The 16,781-nt window shown below is 41.4% G+C and overlaps 1 protein-coding gene across 2 annotated transcripts in view; it reads left to right on the forward strand.

Annotated features, from left to right (window-relative positions):
* The window catches only part of SSBP4 (single stranded DNA binding protein 4), a 444,236-nt gene that overhangs the window by 80,950 nt on the left and 346,505 nt on the right, over positions 1 to 16,781 (forward strand). For both annotated transcript variants that reach the window (XM_069215621.1, XM_069215622.1), the window contains exon 3: positions 16,608 to 16,669. In XM_069215621.1, coding sequence (XP_069071722.1) covers positions 16,608 to 16,669 — 62 coding nt within the window. The remainder of the gene's footprint in view (positions 1 to 16,607; positions 16,670 to 16,781) is intronic.

Below are 16,781 nucleotides of genomic sequence, written 5' to 3' on the forward strand. Positions count from 1 at the left end.
AGTAAACAAATTGAGTCAAAACAAACTCAAACTCATACTAATAGCACCGACATGGGCAAGACAACCTTGGTTCACAACACTACTAGACCTCTCAGTAGTACCTCATGTCAAACTACCAAACAGACCAGATCTGTTAACACAACACAAACAACAGATCAGACATCCAAATCCAGCATCGCTGAATCTAGCAATTTGGCTCCTGAAATCCTAGAATTCGGACACTTAGACCTCACACAAGAATGTATGGAGGTCATAAGACAAGCTAGGAAACTTACCACTAGACACTGCTATGCAAATAAGTGGAAAAGATTTGTTTATTACTGCCATAATAATCAAATTCAACCCTTACACGCATCTGCCAAAGATATAGTAGGATACTTACTACAATTGCAAAAGTCAAAGCTAGCTTTCTCTTCAATAAAGATACATCTTACCGCAATTTCAGCCTACCTGCAAATTACGCACTCAACTTCATTATTTAGGATACCAGTCATAAAAGCATTTATGGAAGGCCTAAAGAGAATTATACCACTACGAACACCACCAGTTCCTTCATGGAACCTCAACATTGTCTTAACACGACTCATGGGTCCACCTTTTGAGCCCATGCACTCTTGTGAAATGCAATACTTAACATGGAAAGTTGCATTTTTGATTGCCATCACATCTCTAAGAAGAGTGAGTGAAATTCAAGCATTTACCATACAAGAACCATTTATTCAAATACACAAGCATAAAGTAGTTCTACGGACAAATCCACATTTTTTACCAAAAGTGATCTCACCGTTCCACTTGAATCAAACGGTAGAATTACCAGTGTTCTTCCCACAGCCAGATTCTGTAGCTGAAAGAGCACTGCATACATTAGACATCAAAAGAGCGCTAATGTACTACATTGACGGAACAAAACTAATTAAAAAAACAAAACAACTATTTATTGCTTTCCAAAAACCTCATACAGGGAATCCAATTTCTAAACAAGGCATTGCTAGATTGATAGTTAAGTGTATTCGAACCTGCTATCTTAAAGCAAAAAGAGAGCTGCCTATTACACCAAAGGCACACTCAACCAGAAAGAAAGGTGCTACCATGGCCTTTCTAGGAAATATTCCAATGAACGAAATATGTAAGGCAGCTACATGGTCTACGCCTCATACATTTACCAAACACTACTGTGTAGATGTGTTAACTGCACAACAGGCCACAGTAGGTCAAGCTGTACTACGAACATTATTTCAAACAACTTCAACTCCTACAGGCTGAACCACCGCTTTTGGGGAGATAACTGCTTACTAGTCTATGCTAAACATGTGTATCTGCAGCTACACATGCCATCGAACGGAAAATGTCACTTAACCAGTGTACATCTGTTCGCGGCATTAGTCGCTGCAGATTCACATGCGCCCGGGAGCCTGTAGCCGTTTAGAAGTTGATCTTGAACATTTGTAAATATATTAGTTTAAACTTCATTATGTACATACGTATTCACTCCATTGCATGGGCACTATTACTAGCATACACAACTCCTACCTCACCCTCTGCGGGGAAAACAATCTAAGATGGAGTCGACACCCATGCGCAATGGAGTCGAAATGGGAGGAGTCCCTCGGTCTCATGACTCGAAAAAAGACTTATTCGAAGAAAAACAACTTGTAACACTCCGAGCCCAACACCAGATGGCGGGATGTGCACAGCATGTGAATCTGCAGCGACTAATGCCACGAACAGATGTACACTGGGTAAGTGACATTTTCCATATATATATAATCATACCACAAAGCTCTTTGTTTATTCCAAAGAGAACCAGGACACCTCTGTATACTGCTCCAAATTTTATTCACAGAAAACAAATGAAATCCACAAATGAAATCCAACGAATACAGTAATTTGTGTATTTCAGATATTGAGATTTTGCACACACTTGCAGACTTGCATGATGGGATATCTGTACATGAGGATGCAATTTTGAATTTAGAAGGACTAGGTATTTCTTTAGATGATCCTTGTCCCAGTAATTTGAAGCCAAAGTCTACATTCTTACTGGCGATTCAATGCGATGCTATCAATGTATTTGAACGTGAGGTCATCAAACACTTGAAAAGAATGAGATACAAGGGGAGAGATGGCAAAATGAATCTACCAAAAGTACAGTGGAAAGCTCTTCAAGAATTTAAAAAAGATCGGACTATTGTCATCCGAAAGTCTGATAAGGGTGGCTATGTAGTGGTTCAGGATGTTAGTAAATATGTGGCTGAAGGTTTAAGACAGTTAAATTTGAGCGAGTGTTCTAAACAAATTCGCCATGAGGATATTAAAATGATGAGTACTATGGTATGTTGGTTGACTGGAGGAAGAAAGGTTTAATAGATTGGGATGAATTCTTGTTCCTTAAATGTGACCAACCCAGAATTCCAGTATTATACCTCCTACCCAAGGTCCACAAGGATAAGAAAAAAAAACCATGTAGACCAATAGTTTCGGCCATGGGTTCTCTCTTAGAGAATACATCAAAGTATATAGACTACTTTCTACGTCCTTTTGTTGAGGCATTACCATCTTATTTGAAGGATACAACACACTTTCTTAAGATCGTTGAAGGCATCCAGTGGGAGGATGATTATCTCTTGTTAACATTAGATGTTACCAGCTTGTATACCTGTATAGATCACGATCTAGGGGTGAATGCCACCAAACATTTTTTAAGGGCAAGATCATTGTCATTGTTTTTTTATTCAGAAATGCTGTGTGATATGATGAAGTTCTGCCTTAGGAACAATTTATTTATTTTTCACAATAAGCTGTATAAACAGTTGCAGGGCACAGCAATGGGTACGTATTTTGCCCCGAGCTACGCAAATGTATTCATGGGCTGGTGGGAGGAACAGGTATCTGCAACAATGACAGAATTTGATGAGAATGTAATTTTATGGTCTCGTTTTATAGATGACATCTTTGTGATGTGGAAGGGGGATGAGAAGTCAGCAGTGCATTTTGTACAGAAACTGAATAAAAATGAGTACAATTTGAGATTTAGAAAACATTTACATCCTAAACAGGCAGAGTTTTTAGATGTGGAAATTACAGCAACCACAGAAGGTCTGATTTCAAAATTACATAGGAAGGAAACAGCTGGTAACAGTCTACTGGATGCTCGTAGTGCACATCTGAGGAGCCTGATACAGAGTATTCCTTATGGGGAGTTACCAAGAGCCCGTAGGAACTGTGGTAATGAGTTGGATTTTCAACAAGAATGTGACAAGATCTGTGAGAGATTCAAAGAGAGGGGTTATGGGTCTAAGACTATTGAATTAGCTAGACACAAGGTGGAGAAATTGAGGAGGGAAAATCTACTTTACCATGTTGATAAGAACAGAAACAAAAGTGAGGATAAAGTTAGATTTGTAACAACCTTCAGCAATCTAGCCTATGAGGTACGGAAGGTATTTAACAAGAGCTGGCATATTTTATAAACGGATCCTCTACTGGATAAGTGCATTGAAGAAGAACCACAAATAACATTTAGGAGAAGCAGGTCCCTTAGGGATGACCTATGCAAAAATGAAATAGTAAGTGAGAGTGATACTAGAGTCAACCTAGGAAATTGATTTTCATGTTGTATGAAGTGCAAAGCTTGTAAGACGAGTAACAACTGTAAAAAGTTGAAAATACCAGGGAGAGATGAGGCCTTCATTATTAAAGGAAGCTACAGTTGTGTGACAAGTTACGGTGTGTATTGCCTAATATGTCCATGCAACACATTATATGTAGGAAGCACAATACATACTGCTAAGAAGCGTGTGTTGGAACATAGGAGGGCAATTAAAAATCAGGATAAGAGTTATCCAGTGGCGAAGCATTTCTTCAGCCACCATGAGGGCAATGAGAATCTCCTAAAGTTTGTGGTTATTGACCAGGTTAATCAGAGTAAAAGGGGAGGTAACAGAGAACAGAAGTTGAGCATATTGGAGTCACGTTTTTTATTATAGACTTTGAGACATTGGACCTCATGAGGCTGAACTCCAGTGAGGAACTAAGTACACATTTGGGATGAATAAGGTAGATTGAAGGTGGATTTACATTCCTCTAAAATTTAGATGTGGGTTGAGTTTTTTAAAAAACTTTTGAGGACTATATTAGATCTGAGAAGTAGAGGAAGGTGTGAAAAAGAAAAAAAGAAAAAACAAAAGGAGGAAAAGAAATATTAGGTAGAGAACAGTAACATGGCAAAGCAATCATGCCCACTTGGGCAGAGTTACTTTATGTATAGATTCATTGAATGTGTATCTAGGTATACCATTAGTAACAATATTGGAAGTTTTGTGTAATAGGAAATACACCATGTAGTGAATTGTTAGGAATTGAAGTGTTTTGATAATAATGGTATAGCAAATGATTGAATTATAAAGGTATATTTCTTCAAAGAAGTTCTTTAGTAGGCAAATATAAGTACACCAAAATGGCCGCCATTGGCAAGAATCGAACTAGTCCTCTTTTTATGTTTATGTATTAGGATATTTAAATGAGATGGAGGAATGTTGTTCTATCCGTGATCAAGGCTGATTGCCGAAACGCGTTGGATTTCATTTGTGGATTTCATTTGTTTGCTGTGAATAAAATTTGGAGCAGTATTCAGAGGTGTCCTGGTTCTCTTTGGAATAAACAAAGAGCTTCGTGGTATGATATTTGGGCGTCCCCTGTGCCCGACCAGGACCGCTGTGTTGAAGCTGCCGCACTATGGGGATTAACTTTGGTGAATAGCATATATATATAGACATACATACATATCGTGGTTCTTAACAGAGAACACCTGTGAAGAGAACTTTGATGCACCCCAAGCTGTAGCTCATAAGGGACTGAGCGTATCCTGGCGGTGGTCTGTTGCTCGTAAAAACTCCTGGGAAAACGAGCAACATGCAACTGTCAGAAAGCTTTCAGGTCTTCAGGCAAGTGCCAAAAATCCCCCGCTAAATGATCATAATTAACCGAATTAAAAAATAATTATGTACAAATTGCATTTGGGAATTAATTATATATGAAGTGTTTAAGTGTGTAATGGCATTTGTACGGTCTCTAGCGAGGCAAACATTACTAAATGGGTAAAGTATACTAATCGCCACCCCTTGTCTTTGTCAGACACTGAGTTGATCTATTTCCGGCGATAATATACCTACTGACCTTTAATTAACATTCTGACAGGTGACACCCTTGCTTTAGTCTCATAGTCACACCATAATCTGCCTATCATATGTGCATCGCATACAGAAGTCCATAATGCAGCTTCTGAAGGCCGGTTCAGCGTAGTTACCTGACCCGCACATCTATCTTCATGCTTACCGCACAGCTCTTTCAGAGTCATCTATTACTTGGACATTGCACGAATCACTATTCCGTAAACTCCTATTGAATATCATTTTTCAAAAAATTTCTGCTCCCCCAAACCAACCTCCATTCCAGTGACCTATTTTCAGTATTTTTAAAATGTTTTCTATTGAATTTAATTAGTGAAAGTATATCACGGATGGTCAACACAAAAGGGAAAAAAACACAACAATTGAAAAAATGTAAATCAGTACACCTCACCTTCAAAAGACAATAGAAAAACAACTGGCAATTATAAAGGCAATAGATAAATAAATGTTAGACATCCTAAAACAAGCCCATGCATTTCATTGTAATAACTCCGTCACGCACAAACCAATCAACTCACTTTGAACAAGTGTATATATGTACCCAAGAATATCTACAAACTGAACGTGCCTTGGGTAAATGTTGTAAGTGTTGCAAGGTAAGCTAATTTCTAAAGAGACTCCAAAAAGGGCAGTTGGGTATAGCTTTATCGTACATTTGGATTATTAAAACCCAACTACCCTTTTGTTAATGCAAACCGGTCCCACCACTTATGCACAGACGTTCTTCAAGCAGGTTTCCAGTTAGAGGTTTGAACTTGATGGGATTGGACATTGCTACATCAAAAAGTTGCTTCCGAGTCAGACTTACTTTACCCAACGGACCATACAATTTAAAAATGAAAATGTCATACAAAAGGAATTGTGGGATGCAAATAACTACTTATTGTTATCGTTGTAAGTTGATAGCAAAACACCGAACACTGAGACTCCACCGATATTTCTATGAATTCTATGTGTCTAGTAGATGTATTGAGTACAATGTCGAAATTAAGTACCGATGCATCCCGGATGATGGGACCTAAGAGCTAATAATGAGCATCAGTGGAGGAAGTGGTGTAATGCCAAACAAATTTAAAAGGTATTTCCTTACTCCAAAACTGAAAAAATAGAATCATTGGTCCCAGACACTAGTTTCTGGGATGAAGATAAAATTGTATTTTCATACAGTATGGCCTTTAACAATTTTTCAAATGTCCCTCCTAAAACATGAGGTGAATGTGGAGAATTTGTTTTAAAATGAGGGCAGCAGTAGATCCCACTACATTGCTCACCTTTCCAAAATGTGTATCTTGTAAGTATTCAGTTGGGATCTTGGTGCATCAGTTAGTTCACTTTTCCGACACACATCGATTACTTACGTTAAGACAAACCAGTTTATCACGGTGGCAAGTGCCCTTCATTGATCATCTGATAATTTTCTTTCTCAATGTTCTGGAAGATTCTCTCCCATCAGTAGCTTTCTGCTAATCCTGGCTGCAATCATTAATATACATAATGAGTGGAATGACTGAACCCCGGTTTACGGAGAATGTTGGCACCCAGCCACGCAGTGCATTGTATTTCACTCGCAGGACGGCATCCAACTAGAAGTCTGCCTGACTCTAAACTTTAGAAACACACTCTTATAAAAGCATTTCGATTTTCTAATTATTAGAGGGAATTCTGCCTTTAGTCTTGGTTAGTGAATACAGCAAGACCGCTTCCCTCTGGGCCAACTATAGGCCCCTTAGACATTGTGGTTCCAACAAGATCAAGCCTGATGGTATGCAAATTACTGCATTGAAAGATTTATTCTTGGACGGTGCTTTTAGCACGAGACACTGTGGAGAGCCCTCAATGAATCCCTAATTCCTCCATCATTCTGCTCCAAATGACAATGTCACTCCCAACTCACCTTCTGCGATAATCCTGCAGTTCAACCATTATCAATTATTGTATATAAAATGCGTTGCCTCACTACCTCCTTGCCGTTACAGCAAATTCAGAAAAAGATCTTTACAACCACATATCTCATCGTTATTCTTTACTATATCTGAAGTGACGTTTACTTATCCCTTACCACATCCTCTTTCTTACTGCAATATCATCAATTATCTCGCATATCTTATCCCGAAACCCACTGTATCTAAAACGAAGAATGTTCCAAACCTCTGCTTCTCCCTTAATGCAATTTAATTCATGTTCTTGCACATCGTGCCTTACAAACCAAGCGCTGGCAGTAACCCTTCAGCAGATCTTAAACTCTCCTATCTCCTTCCCTCAAGCCGAGATCAGTTCTCCATTCTTAATTTGTTAATTGCAAGATGTTTCTGTGCCTTAAATTGAGAATCACACTATGTGGATTTATTTAAAAAATAAAGAAATTCTTGTTTCCGTGTTAGCTCACACCCTGGCTACATTTCCAGTCTCTTGAATGCAGTCTCCTAATCATCTTTGTTAAAGATGCAATAAAAAAAATACTTTATGTAGGTTTCCTGAATAACTTCTGACTCTGGGTCATGATAGATAAATTTATCTTTTCCAGGTCACGATGTCTTAAGTTGTTCGCAATGGCGCTCTTTCAAGGCTAAACGCCGGTAGACTTCCTTCACATCAAGTGAAATTGACTATTCTTTGTTGCACAATTTACATTTTGCATTGGATGGCTGAGGGCCTACTTAAGAGGTATCTCTAACTGATACCTTGTACTCCCAGGCACATTTGCCCTATTAGAGAGATAGCCCTGGAAACAGTCATATTATGAAAGGTCTCTGTGCGGCAGCCGAGCTTCATTTCCACGTCATACAGTCAGAGTAATAAGTGTGATGTCCAGCGGAGGCATCAGTAGTACAGTGGTGTTACCTGCGCTCTAATGCTCTTATCGCGCAGCAGGATCGACATTACTGCTAGATCTGTATTACCTGCTTCATGCCTGTTTATTAATTCAGTCAACCATTTAAAAACGTTCCCCCCCCCCTTTTAAATATTTTGTATTATTTTTCACAAGTAAGAGTTTGATTTTCAAGTGCCAAATCTTTGGACTTTTTTTTTATCCGTATCGACTTTTAGCTTCATACAACAAGAAAGATAGGGGTACAATATAGCTTAAGATGTATGGCATGAGAAAAGTTGAATATATCGTGACAACTCCCACTATATTGTCAAGGTAGGTAGATGTGGAATTCAGAATAATAGTTACATACTTGTTTTGATGATATATTAGATGCAGTATATTTGTTGGTAGATGTGATTGACTTCGATACAGTGACACGCGAGAGTGGTGGTAAATCAAAGTGTCTCTTTCTGCAATAAGCTCGTTGTCAAGAAATGTTTGTGACCAACTGGCCATAAGACTTAATTCCAGAAGAAAAGACTCCAACTTTCATCACGGATAATATGAGTATCTTTGAGCGGGTTAATGTGACATGTTATAAACACTGTCACCCCCCAGCTTCTACCTACTCCTTTCACCTGTTCATCTCAATTTACCTCTCCGTCGTCATCACCGCCAGGGACTGAGTATCTAAGTCCAGCCACACACAACACACTTGTCCTGTCTGGTGAGGTTCACACTCTATTGTGACTCCTCCCACACCCCGCCACATTTAAGGAGGACTTAGGCTGGCATAAAGTGACCAACATAACGTAACCCGGCATGAGTTGCGCATTTTGACTCCACAAGTAATAAAAAAACTAACTGAGCCCAGCTCACTCTTTACCACTACTTGATAGATTTTCTTTGTATGTCACTTCCCTAGTGTAGGAGACCAGCCGTGGTCATTGACAAACACCTAAAACGTAAGGAGTGTGTAAGCGTACCTCTGGAGTTTGCCCTGTCTTACACCGCAAGAGGCTGCCTACCTGCATCAAGTATACAAAACAAAATTAAAAAGCATTGAACGGCAAAACACAAAAAAACAAAATGCTACTGATGAATCACAAGAGAACAAGCAGCAAAAGAGGCTACACGCCCAAAGCAAAACCGAAAAACAGGAAACAGAATCACAAAATGCCTATAATGGAAAAGGAGAGCAACACTGGGCTGGGAGATGTAGATATGGGGGAGGTGAAAGCGGTTTCCAACATTTAAAACAAGCATTGGCAAAGCCAATAGGTCTGGTGTAGGCATTCTGGTGTGAGGGTTAATTTGTTTTATTTGCATAAACCTCAAAAATAAAAAGAAGAAAGGGAAAATTTGCTGCCACCGTGGGTTCTTCATAATTGCAATAAACATTTTAAGTTAAAAAATATTAATCTATGCAGCTGGTTTAACAGTGAAGTTTAAAAAAAATCAAAAATCCCTTTCAGTGGTGCCATGAAATGTGTTTGTGAAGGAGACAAATGTAAATTACCACTCAAATTATAACCAGCTGTAATGATAAGATTTCACTAAAGTACTTTATAAAATACCTTTTAAAAAGGATTCACTCCAAAATGAGTAGCTGGTATTTAAAGATAATAGACAAAAAATAAGATTCAAAGCATCCATTGACCCAACCTTGCAACTGTAGAAAAAGGAAAAATGTTCAGAGCGATATGATGAGATGGATAGCTAGATGGATAATGGATACATGGATGGATGGATGGATAGATAGAGGGATAGAAAGATGGTTAGATGGATGAAGATTGGACGGCTGGCTAGATGGATGGATGGACGGATGGCTAGATGGATGGATGGACGGACGGACGGCTAGATGGACGGACGGCTAGATGGACGAATGGATGGATAGATGGTGGATAGATGGCAGATAGATGGCTAGATGGATGGACAGCTAGATGGATGGATGGGTGGATTTTTGGATGGCTAGACAATGGATGGGTAGCTGGATGGATGGATAGACAGGTGGATGGATAGAGGGTTAGATGGATAGACGGTTAGACAGTTAGATGGATAGACGGTTAGATGGTTAGATAGATGGATAGATAGATCTAGTGTAGGATTCTTCGGCAAAAAACATTTGCGTGAGCCAGCGAAAGCTGTCTGCAAGGCCAGTTTACTGGATGGGCATGCGCATCTGGGTCTAAACTTAAGGGTTTTTATTCATGACTGTATTTCAGACTAAATTAACAATACTACATCTATTACCTACCTGGGGTGTAGCAGGGAGTACAAGCTAGCCTTGGCTCACCCATGCAAGCACATAACGTCTAACTTTACATTTATCAATGATGGGATTTTTAGGACCGGCTTCCTTTGTTTGCTAATACAGGGGTGTCCAACTTTGGTCCAACAGTGCCACGTCCGCGATGGAATTTCAGGCTACTCAATGGTTTTGTAAATGATTTCCATTTAGATTCATTGTATGTAAATTTATGTCCATGTGAAGATCTCAAACCGAGGCATATCACTTCTGAGACAGTATTTCCCTGTCGCCCTGCAATGCTCTTCAGATATGACTTTCTTGTTGGAACGTCAGCAGGAGAAACCTCAAATCTCTTGTTCCCTGAAGAGTTTTCCAAGCTCAGTCATACACTGTCCTCTTCAGACACTTAATGAAGTCTTCAGCAAGACCCGTCTCTGCTTTCCAATAGCACTCCATCGCAGGAATGATGTCCCTGGCCATTATGTCCTTCCATGCAATCCAAAGGGGGAGGCAGGTTTCTGAAAAAGTGCCGCATTATCAGGTTTGAGATGGGAAGCTCAGCATTTGCTTTTTACTTAAAATGGCGGAATAATAGTTTATATGATGAAATTCACACTGAAATGTCTTAGCTAGCCTAGCACTGGAAGGGAGGTGGAATAGAAAGAGACTGCTTGCTGGGTTTCAGATTAGAATAATTCTCCTGCGATAGTACAGGTATCTCTCCGCCCGGGGATGGATGAGTCGCATCGGGTGCCCCATCGTTCTCAAGTGATCCGATGTACTCTCAACAGTCCTGTTTGCGTCTCGCGTTATATGAAATGTTTATTCTTTCGATTTTTGTTAATACCACAAAGAAAAAACTAGGAGTGCGCGAAATTCAGGTCATTTGGTTTTCCATAATTGTGTAAAATTTCAGCAAAATTACATGAAATACAAAGCCATCATTTTGAGCTACATTTTAGCGTGAAATGCGTCCCCGCATTACTTTTTGATTCAAGGTTTAATTTTAACAAAGCACCCATGAGCAACAGTTGCTCGCATTCCGTTGTTCGCGTGTTTGCAGTAAATGTTTACCTCAAAAAGCGCATGATTACGCAAGGTGTGGTAATGGCATAGTTTCAGGACTTTCGCCAAACAAGTGTAATGTAAATGATGCAGATTTTGCTGCCGTAAATTAAATTTCGCACAGGCCAAGAAAAAATACAGAATACATAGCCTGCAAAGTTGAGACAACAATTTGTAGGTAGCTGTAAATCTGGGCTACCAGGCACCTGGATACACACTCATAACAGTCTGCTGAGGATATGGCCGATGGGACGAACCAACCAATAGCCTCCAAGCTAGAGTCACCGCTTCACAACTACCAGAGAACCCCAGGAAAAAGGAACTGCTGATTCACAATACTCCTTGCCTCTGAAGAGGCTGAAACACAAGTAGTCATCTGTTTTTGAGGAAACAACTAAAACGCATATTTTTCACCAAGCAAACACAATCCTAGTCTTGGCAAACGCAATCCTAGTCTTGGCAAACGCAACCTTAGTCTTGGCAAACGCAACCTTAGACTTGGCAAACACAACCTTAGACTTGGCAAACACAACCTTAGACTTGGCAAACACAACCTTAGTCTTTGTGGATGGAACCTTAGTCTTTGTGGATGGAACCTTAGTCTCTGCGGATGGAACCTTAGTCTTTGCGGATGGAACCTTAGTCTTTGCGGATGGAACCTTAGTCTTTGCAGATGGAACCTTAGTCTTTGCAGATGGAACCTTAGTCTTTGCAGATGGAACCTTAGTCTTTGCAGATGGAACCTTAGTCTTCGCATTGTGATGCAAAGGTTTATCTTGCCCTGCTGACACTATAGTTTTTCTGGTAGTGCATCAAGTTCCCTTGCCTTTGGGTAACAATCGAGAGCCACAAGCCGGTGGCACACTGGGCATATATTGCCTTCATCGAAAACAAGCTTTGAAGACAAACCTCTTGTTCTGCTGTTGGTGCGACTGTGTTCATTGCACCGGCTGCTGACCACAGGAAGTTCAATAGGGGGCACCCAAGATTCCATAGGAGTCAAAGCTCTTACCCAAAAAAAGGTAATCTTTGTTTAGGCACTACCGGTACAGAGTTAGTATAGAGAGAGGACCTTCACAAATGAGATGTGACCTAATTACTATAAAACAGAATAATAATATTTGCTAAACATAACACGTAGCAAGACGTTGGTCCTCGGAGGAGGCACCCGCAGTGTCAGAATGGCTGAGAGGGATGAGCTGTAGAGCCAAGGCAAAGGAAGATGTATATTCTAACAGGTGATTCAAGAGTGGGCACAAGAAAATGTGGACTCCTGGTTCAAATGTTTTAGCATTGTCTTTCCAGCTTAGCAGCGGCATATTGTTTACAGGTGTTGCTCTGTATTGATACAACTACCCTCCATTCTCACTCTGACTCATCCCAAATCCCTTCGACCACTTTCATCTCCTAAATATCTCTGCCTAAGCTCTTCCCTCCACCTCCACATCTAACTCACCAAACCTCACTCTACCTCTGTGACCTCCCACACAACCCTACTAAATTCTCCTGCATTCATCTCACCCTGCTACTATGCTCTCCCTAACCCTTCCACATACTCTTCCCTCCTCCGCCCCCCTGTATTCATCCCAAGCCTTTGGGTTGAGTAAATGAAGGATATACTCCCAATTAACACTTCTGGATTTCTTTCCTCCTCCACCCCTACATTACTCCAGTCAATCTAACTAACAAACTCTCATATCCGCGGCTCAAATTAACTCATAATAATACTAAAACTGTACTCATTATTAAATGATACTAATCCATCACTAATTCTCGTTGGGTTCCGGAGTAGCGTGCTACTCATCGAAAAGCGCTTCGACGCCTCGTCAGGGGTAGTAAGCGCTATATAAATACAATTACAATACAATACAATATTCCTCTTTCTCATTGGCTATTAAGGATCTGTTGTTTAATTTCTTAAACCAATAAAAGAACTGTAAAACAAATGAGAAGTGACATCAAGACTTTGAGAGCCATTCGGTATACACAGAAAATACTAAATCATTGCAAGGCGCAGACATGCTCTTTTGTACGTAAGATAATTAACAACAGTGTAAGGAAATCCTGTCTTCATCAAAATGCCCAACCAGAGATGCCCCAAATGTGTTTCACAGGTCGCGAGACACCACCCATTGTGTTTTAGGTTTTCCCAGGGGTTGCACTGCACAGCTTCTGTTTGGTTTGTTTTTTCATATGATGCTGACTTTTAGACTTTTTTCATTGGTACTGCCAGAAGGACATTCTCCGTTATAGCCCGCTGCCGAGGTCTGTACCGGTTGTTAAAGGCCCTGAGCAGATTTCCTAACAGATGATCCTGGAATGTTGGAGCAGAGGCCTATACCAGCCATTGTTGGCCCTGAGCCGCTTCATTGTCTTGAGTGGCTCTCCCAGCGTCCCACGTTCTGATAGTTGTTATTGTTCGACTAGTTTTGAGATGGTTGAATGTGTGATGCCCCAGTTGCAGACACTTCATCAGACCATGCCTTGACATTTGGGGACGTTAAGGAGTTCAAGAAATTTGGTATTGTAAGTATGCATTGAGACTTCATGAAACCATTCCCCCTGCATTCGAGATTAAAGGTGGGTGGGCATGGGCCGGTTGATTGTACGTGGGTGGGTAAGAAGTGTTAACATAAAAGATGACCAGGTGCCCAATGGGGCTGTAGGACCTTCTCTGAGCTGTAATATTGGGATTGTCAGATCATACATTTTTGCATCCAATCCCTAGTGTCCAACTCTAAAATAGAACTCCAGCAGTCGATTGACAATCAGGATAAACCTTTGAATCTCCAACAGGCTTGTATCTCCGAAGGGTTCCTAGGGTTGTGGTAGAACGAGTCGTGAATTAGGATGTACATAACCAGGCGTGACCGACTCTGCTCCAGCTCTTTAAACAACTCAGAGGGAATCCAGCGGATGGGAGCCCATTTAATTGTAGATACGTGCTCTGAGCAGAGACAACATGGCCGCCATGCTGCGTATCCATCCACCCAGCTGCTGGCGTGGACGAGTAGCGAGCGGGCAGTCGTCAGCCAATGGCAGCAGGATGACAGTTGGTGTCAGCAGGCTACTTTGTTCCTGCAGAGTGTGGGATAATGGTGCACAGAGCAGCCGGTGTGCCTGCGATGTTCCACGGTGTGATCCCTAAGCGGCTTCCATGGTGCCTTCTGCACGCCGGCTTTGTTTCCACTGACAATGGACCTTGTGATAGCTGCGCCAAAAACCCCAGGCAACAAAGTCATTGTGCCAAATCGAGTCCTCGTACTCCATGTAAATTGTGATTTGCTTCCTGGCACAGTCAGACAAAATTATAGAAATGACTGGCTGGTATTTGCAAAATGTTACGCGGTTGCAGAATCACCAGTAGCCTGCCCCAGCACCAGCCTACTGAAGAAGCAGGTAGAAGGTATTCTGCAGGCAGGCACAAGAGCTGGTGTTGACAATAAACTGCCAGCGCTGAGCACCGGAGACCACTGGTTCAAATAAAGCCCTGGTGAGCGGCATTTGATGTAAGAGGTGGTGGTGTTGCCACTCCATGCACTGTGTTCCACATGCGCACTTCCAGTGTTACCACGCAGGCTCTTGCTAAACTATCTTTGTATTATCACCGGCCCTGGCTCCTCTTGGTCACTCTGCCCTTCTCTGGTGCTGCCAACTCTTGGTGTTCAGAATCACATTGTACCAGGCCGAGGCCTTTTCAAAGACTACGCCGTGCCACCTCAGGTTGACTTTCTAGGTGGCACCTGCAGTGCTTTGAGGGAGATGTTGTCTGGTGGAAACGAGCTGTAAACATCAGTGCACCTATAAATACCTACTGCAGCCGACACAGTCTGAGCAGTGCAGGAAAAACTCACACCAGCATTTGTCAGAGTTTATGTAGTTCTTCATTGTGTATGTAGGCAGGCGTGCAGCTTCGCACATTTTCTTCTTTGTGCTGGTTATTGTATTTTGCACAGCCCCGGTCCAGTAGTGACTTAAAATATTCACCGACCAGCATAATGGGTGTCTCTCGCACCGTCAGTTCTTCTTACCAACTCATGACCCAGCAAACCAATGCTGACCACTATCAGATGAGCGGGGAACTTCCATGACCAGGTGAGAGGAGATGGCAGCCACAACTAAACAGAAAGGCACACACCATGGTTCAGAATATTAGGAACTACAGGGCCTTCCTTCCTGTGCAGCCCACCTGGTGCGCAGGAAATAAAGCCCCCCTCCCTTAGGGTGCATCAAACCAGGAGCATAGGAAGTGCAAAGCTTCCCTTTTTGTGTACCCAACCAGGTGCAAAGGAGATGCAAGATCTACCTTCCTTTACGGGCAGTCAGGTACATGGGACATAGAATGCCTGCCTTTCTGTGTAACTGCCCAGGTGCATAGGAAGTGCAAGGCCTACCTTCTGGTACAGCCAGCCAACTGCACAGGGAAGAATTCCTACTTCCTGTACAGCCAACAAAGCACTTTGTAAATACAAGGCCTAGCTTTCAGCCCTGGCCACTAGGGAAGCAGAGAAGATGGCCGCCTGAAAGTTTAGAATTTGTGTAGATTTCTCAGGCATGTTTCTAGCAGTTTGATGAGCACTAAAAATACAGAAATCAAATCGAATTTTGACAAAAACGAGATGTACTTTTCTGCCTGTACTTTTTCGAATTGGGACATAGTATTTGCACACAGCAGACGAGCTTCTGGAAACTTTTTAATGAAAATTGATGTGCAGGTGTATTAGTGCCGGATTTTTCTTTATTAATCTGAATAAACCTTAACATTTGTATCAAGACTTTTCTGTAGGCGGGGAAGGGGTGTTTGGGGACTTTGAGACCTTCTAGACTCAGATGACGCTGGGTGTTGGACCAGAAGCTTGAAAAACATGACATGTGTCCAGCTCAACCTTACCTCGTGACTGGCTTTTCATAACTTAAGTGTAAATATGTACTATGGATCCAAGGCAAGTGTACAAAGGAGAGTAGGTTGTTCTTCTACAACAGGCTACCTCCTAACCCGCATATTGCCCGGAGCTTTGACATAACCCCCGATACCTCCAGCTAACTCCACAGCTGCAGCAGTGGTATCCCATGGTGCACTGGGTGAGTAAAGAACTAGAGCGGTTTAAAAAAAAGATGAATAACTAAATGTGAGTTTTGACTTTTTTCCAAAGATTTTAAGAGTCTTTAGAATCTGTAAATAATGTTCAAACTGCAGAGAATTAGTTATATGACTATACGCACACGCGGTTGTACGCCGGCTGAACTTGTCTCGCATTAACTCTTTTTTTTTTTTGCCTGATTTTTACAGATACGATGGGAGAAAAATATTACGTTAGGAGAACCTCCTGGGTTTTTGCATTCATGGTGGTGGTAAGTACAATCTTGTTCTTTAAACGTCTCCCTGATCGACAGACGTAAGATGCTAGGAGTGGCCGCGTGAGAGGAGAGAGTTGTATTAGTAGCTACTGAGGAGGATAGTGAG

This window comes from Pleurodeles waltl, chromosome 12 (genome assembly GCF_031143425.1).
Source record: "Pleurodeles waltl isolate 20211129_DDA chromosome 12, aPleWal1.hap1.20221129, whole genome shotgun sequence".
Lineage (NCBI taxonomy): Eukaryota > Metazoa > Chordata > Amphibia > Caudata > Salamandridae > Pleurodeles > Pleurodeles waltl.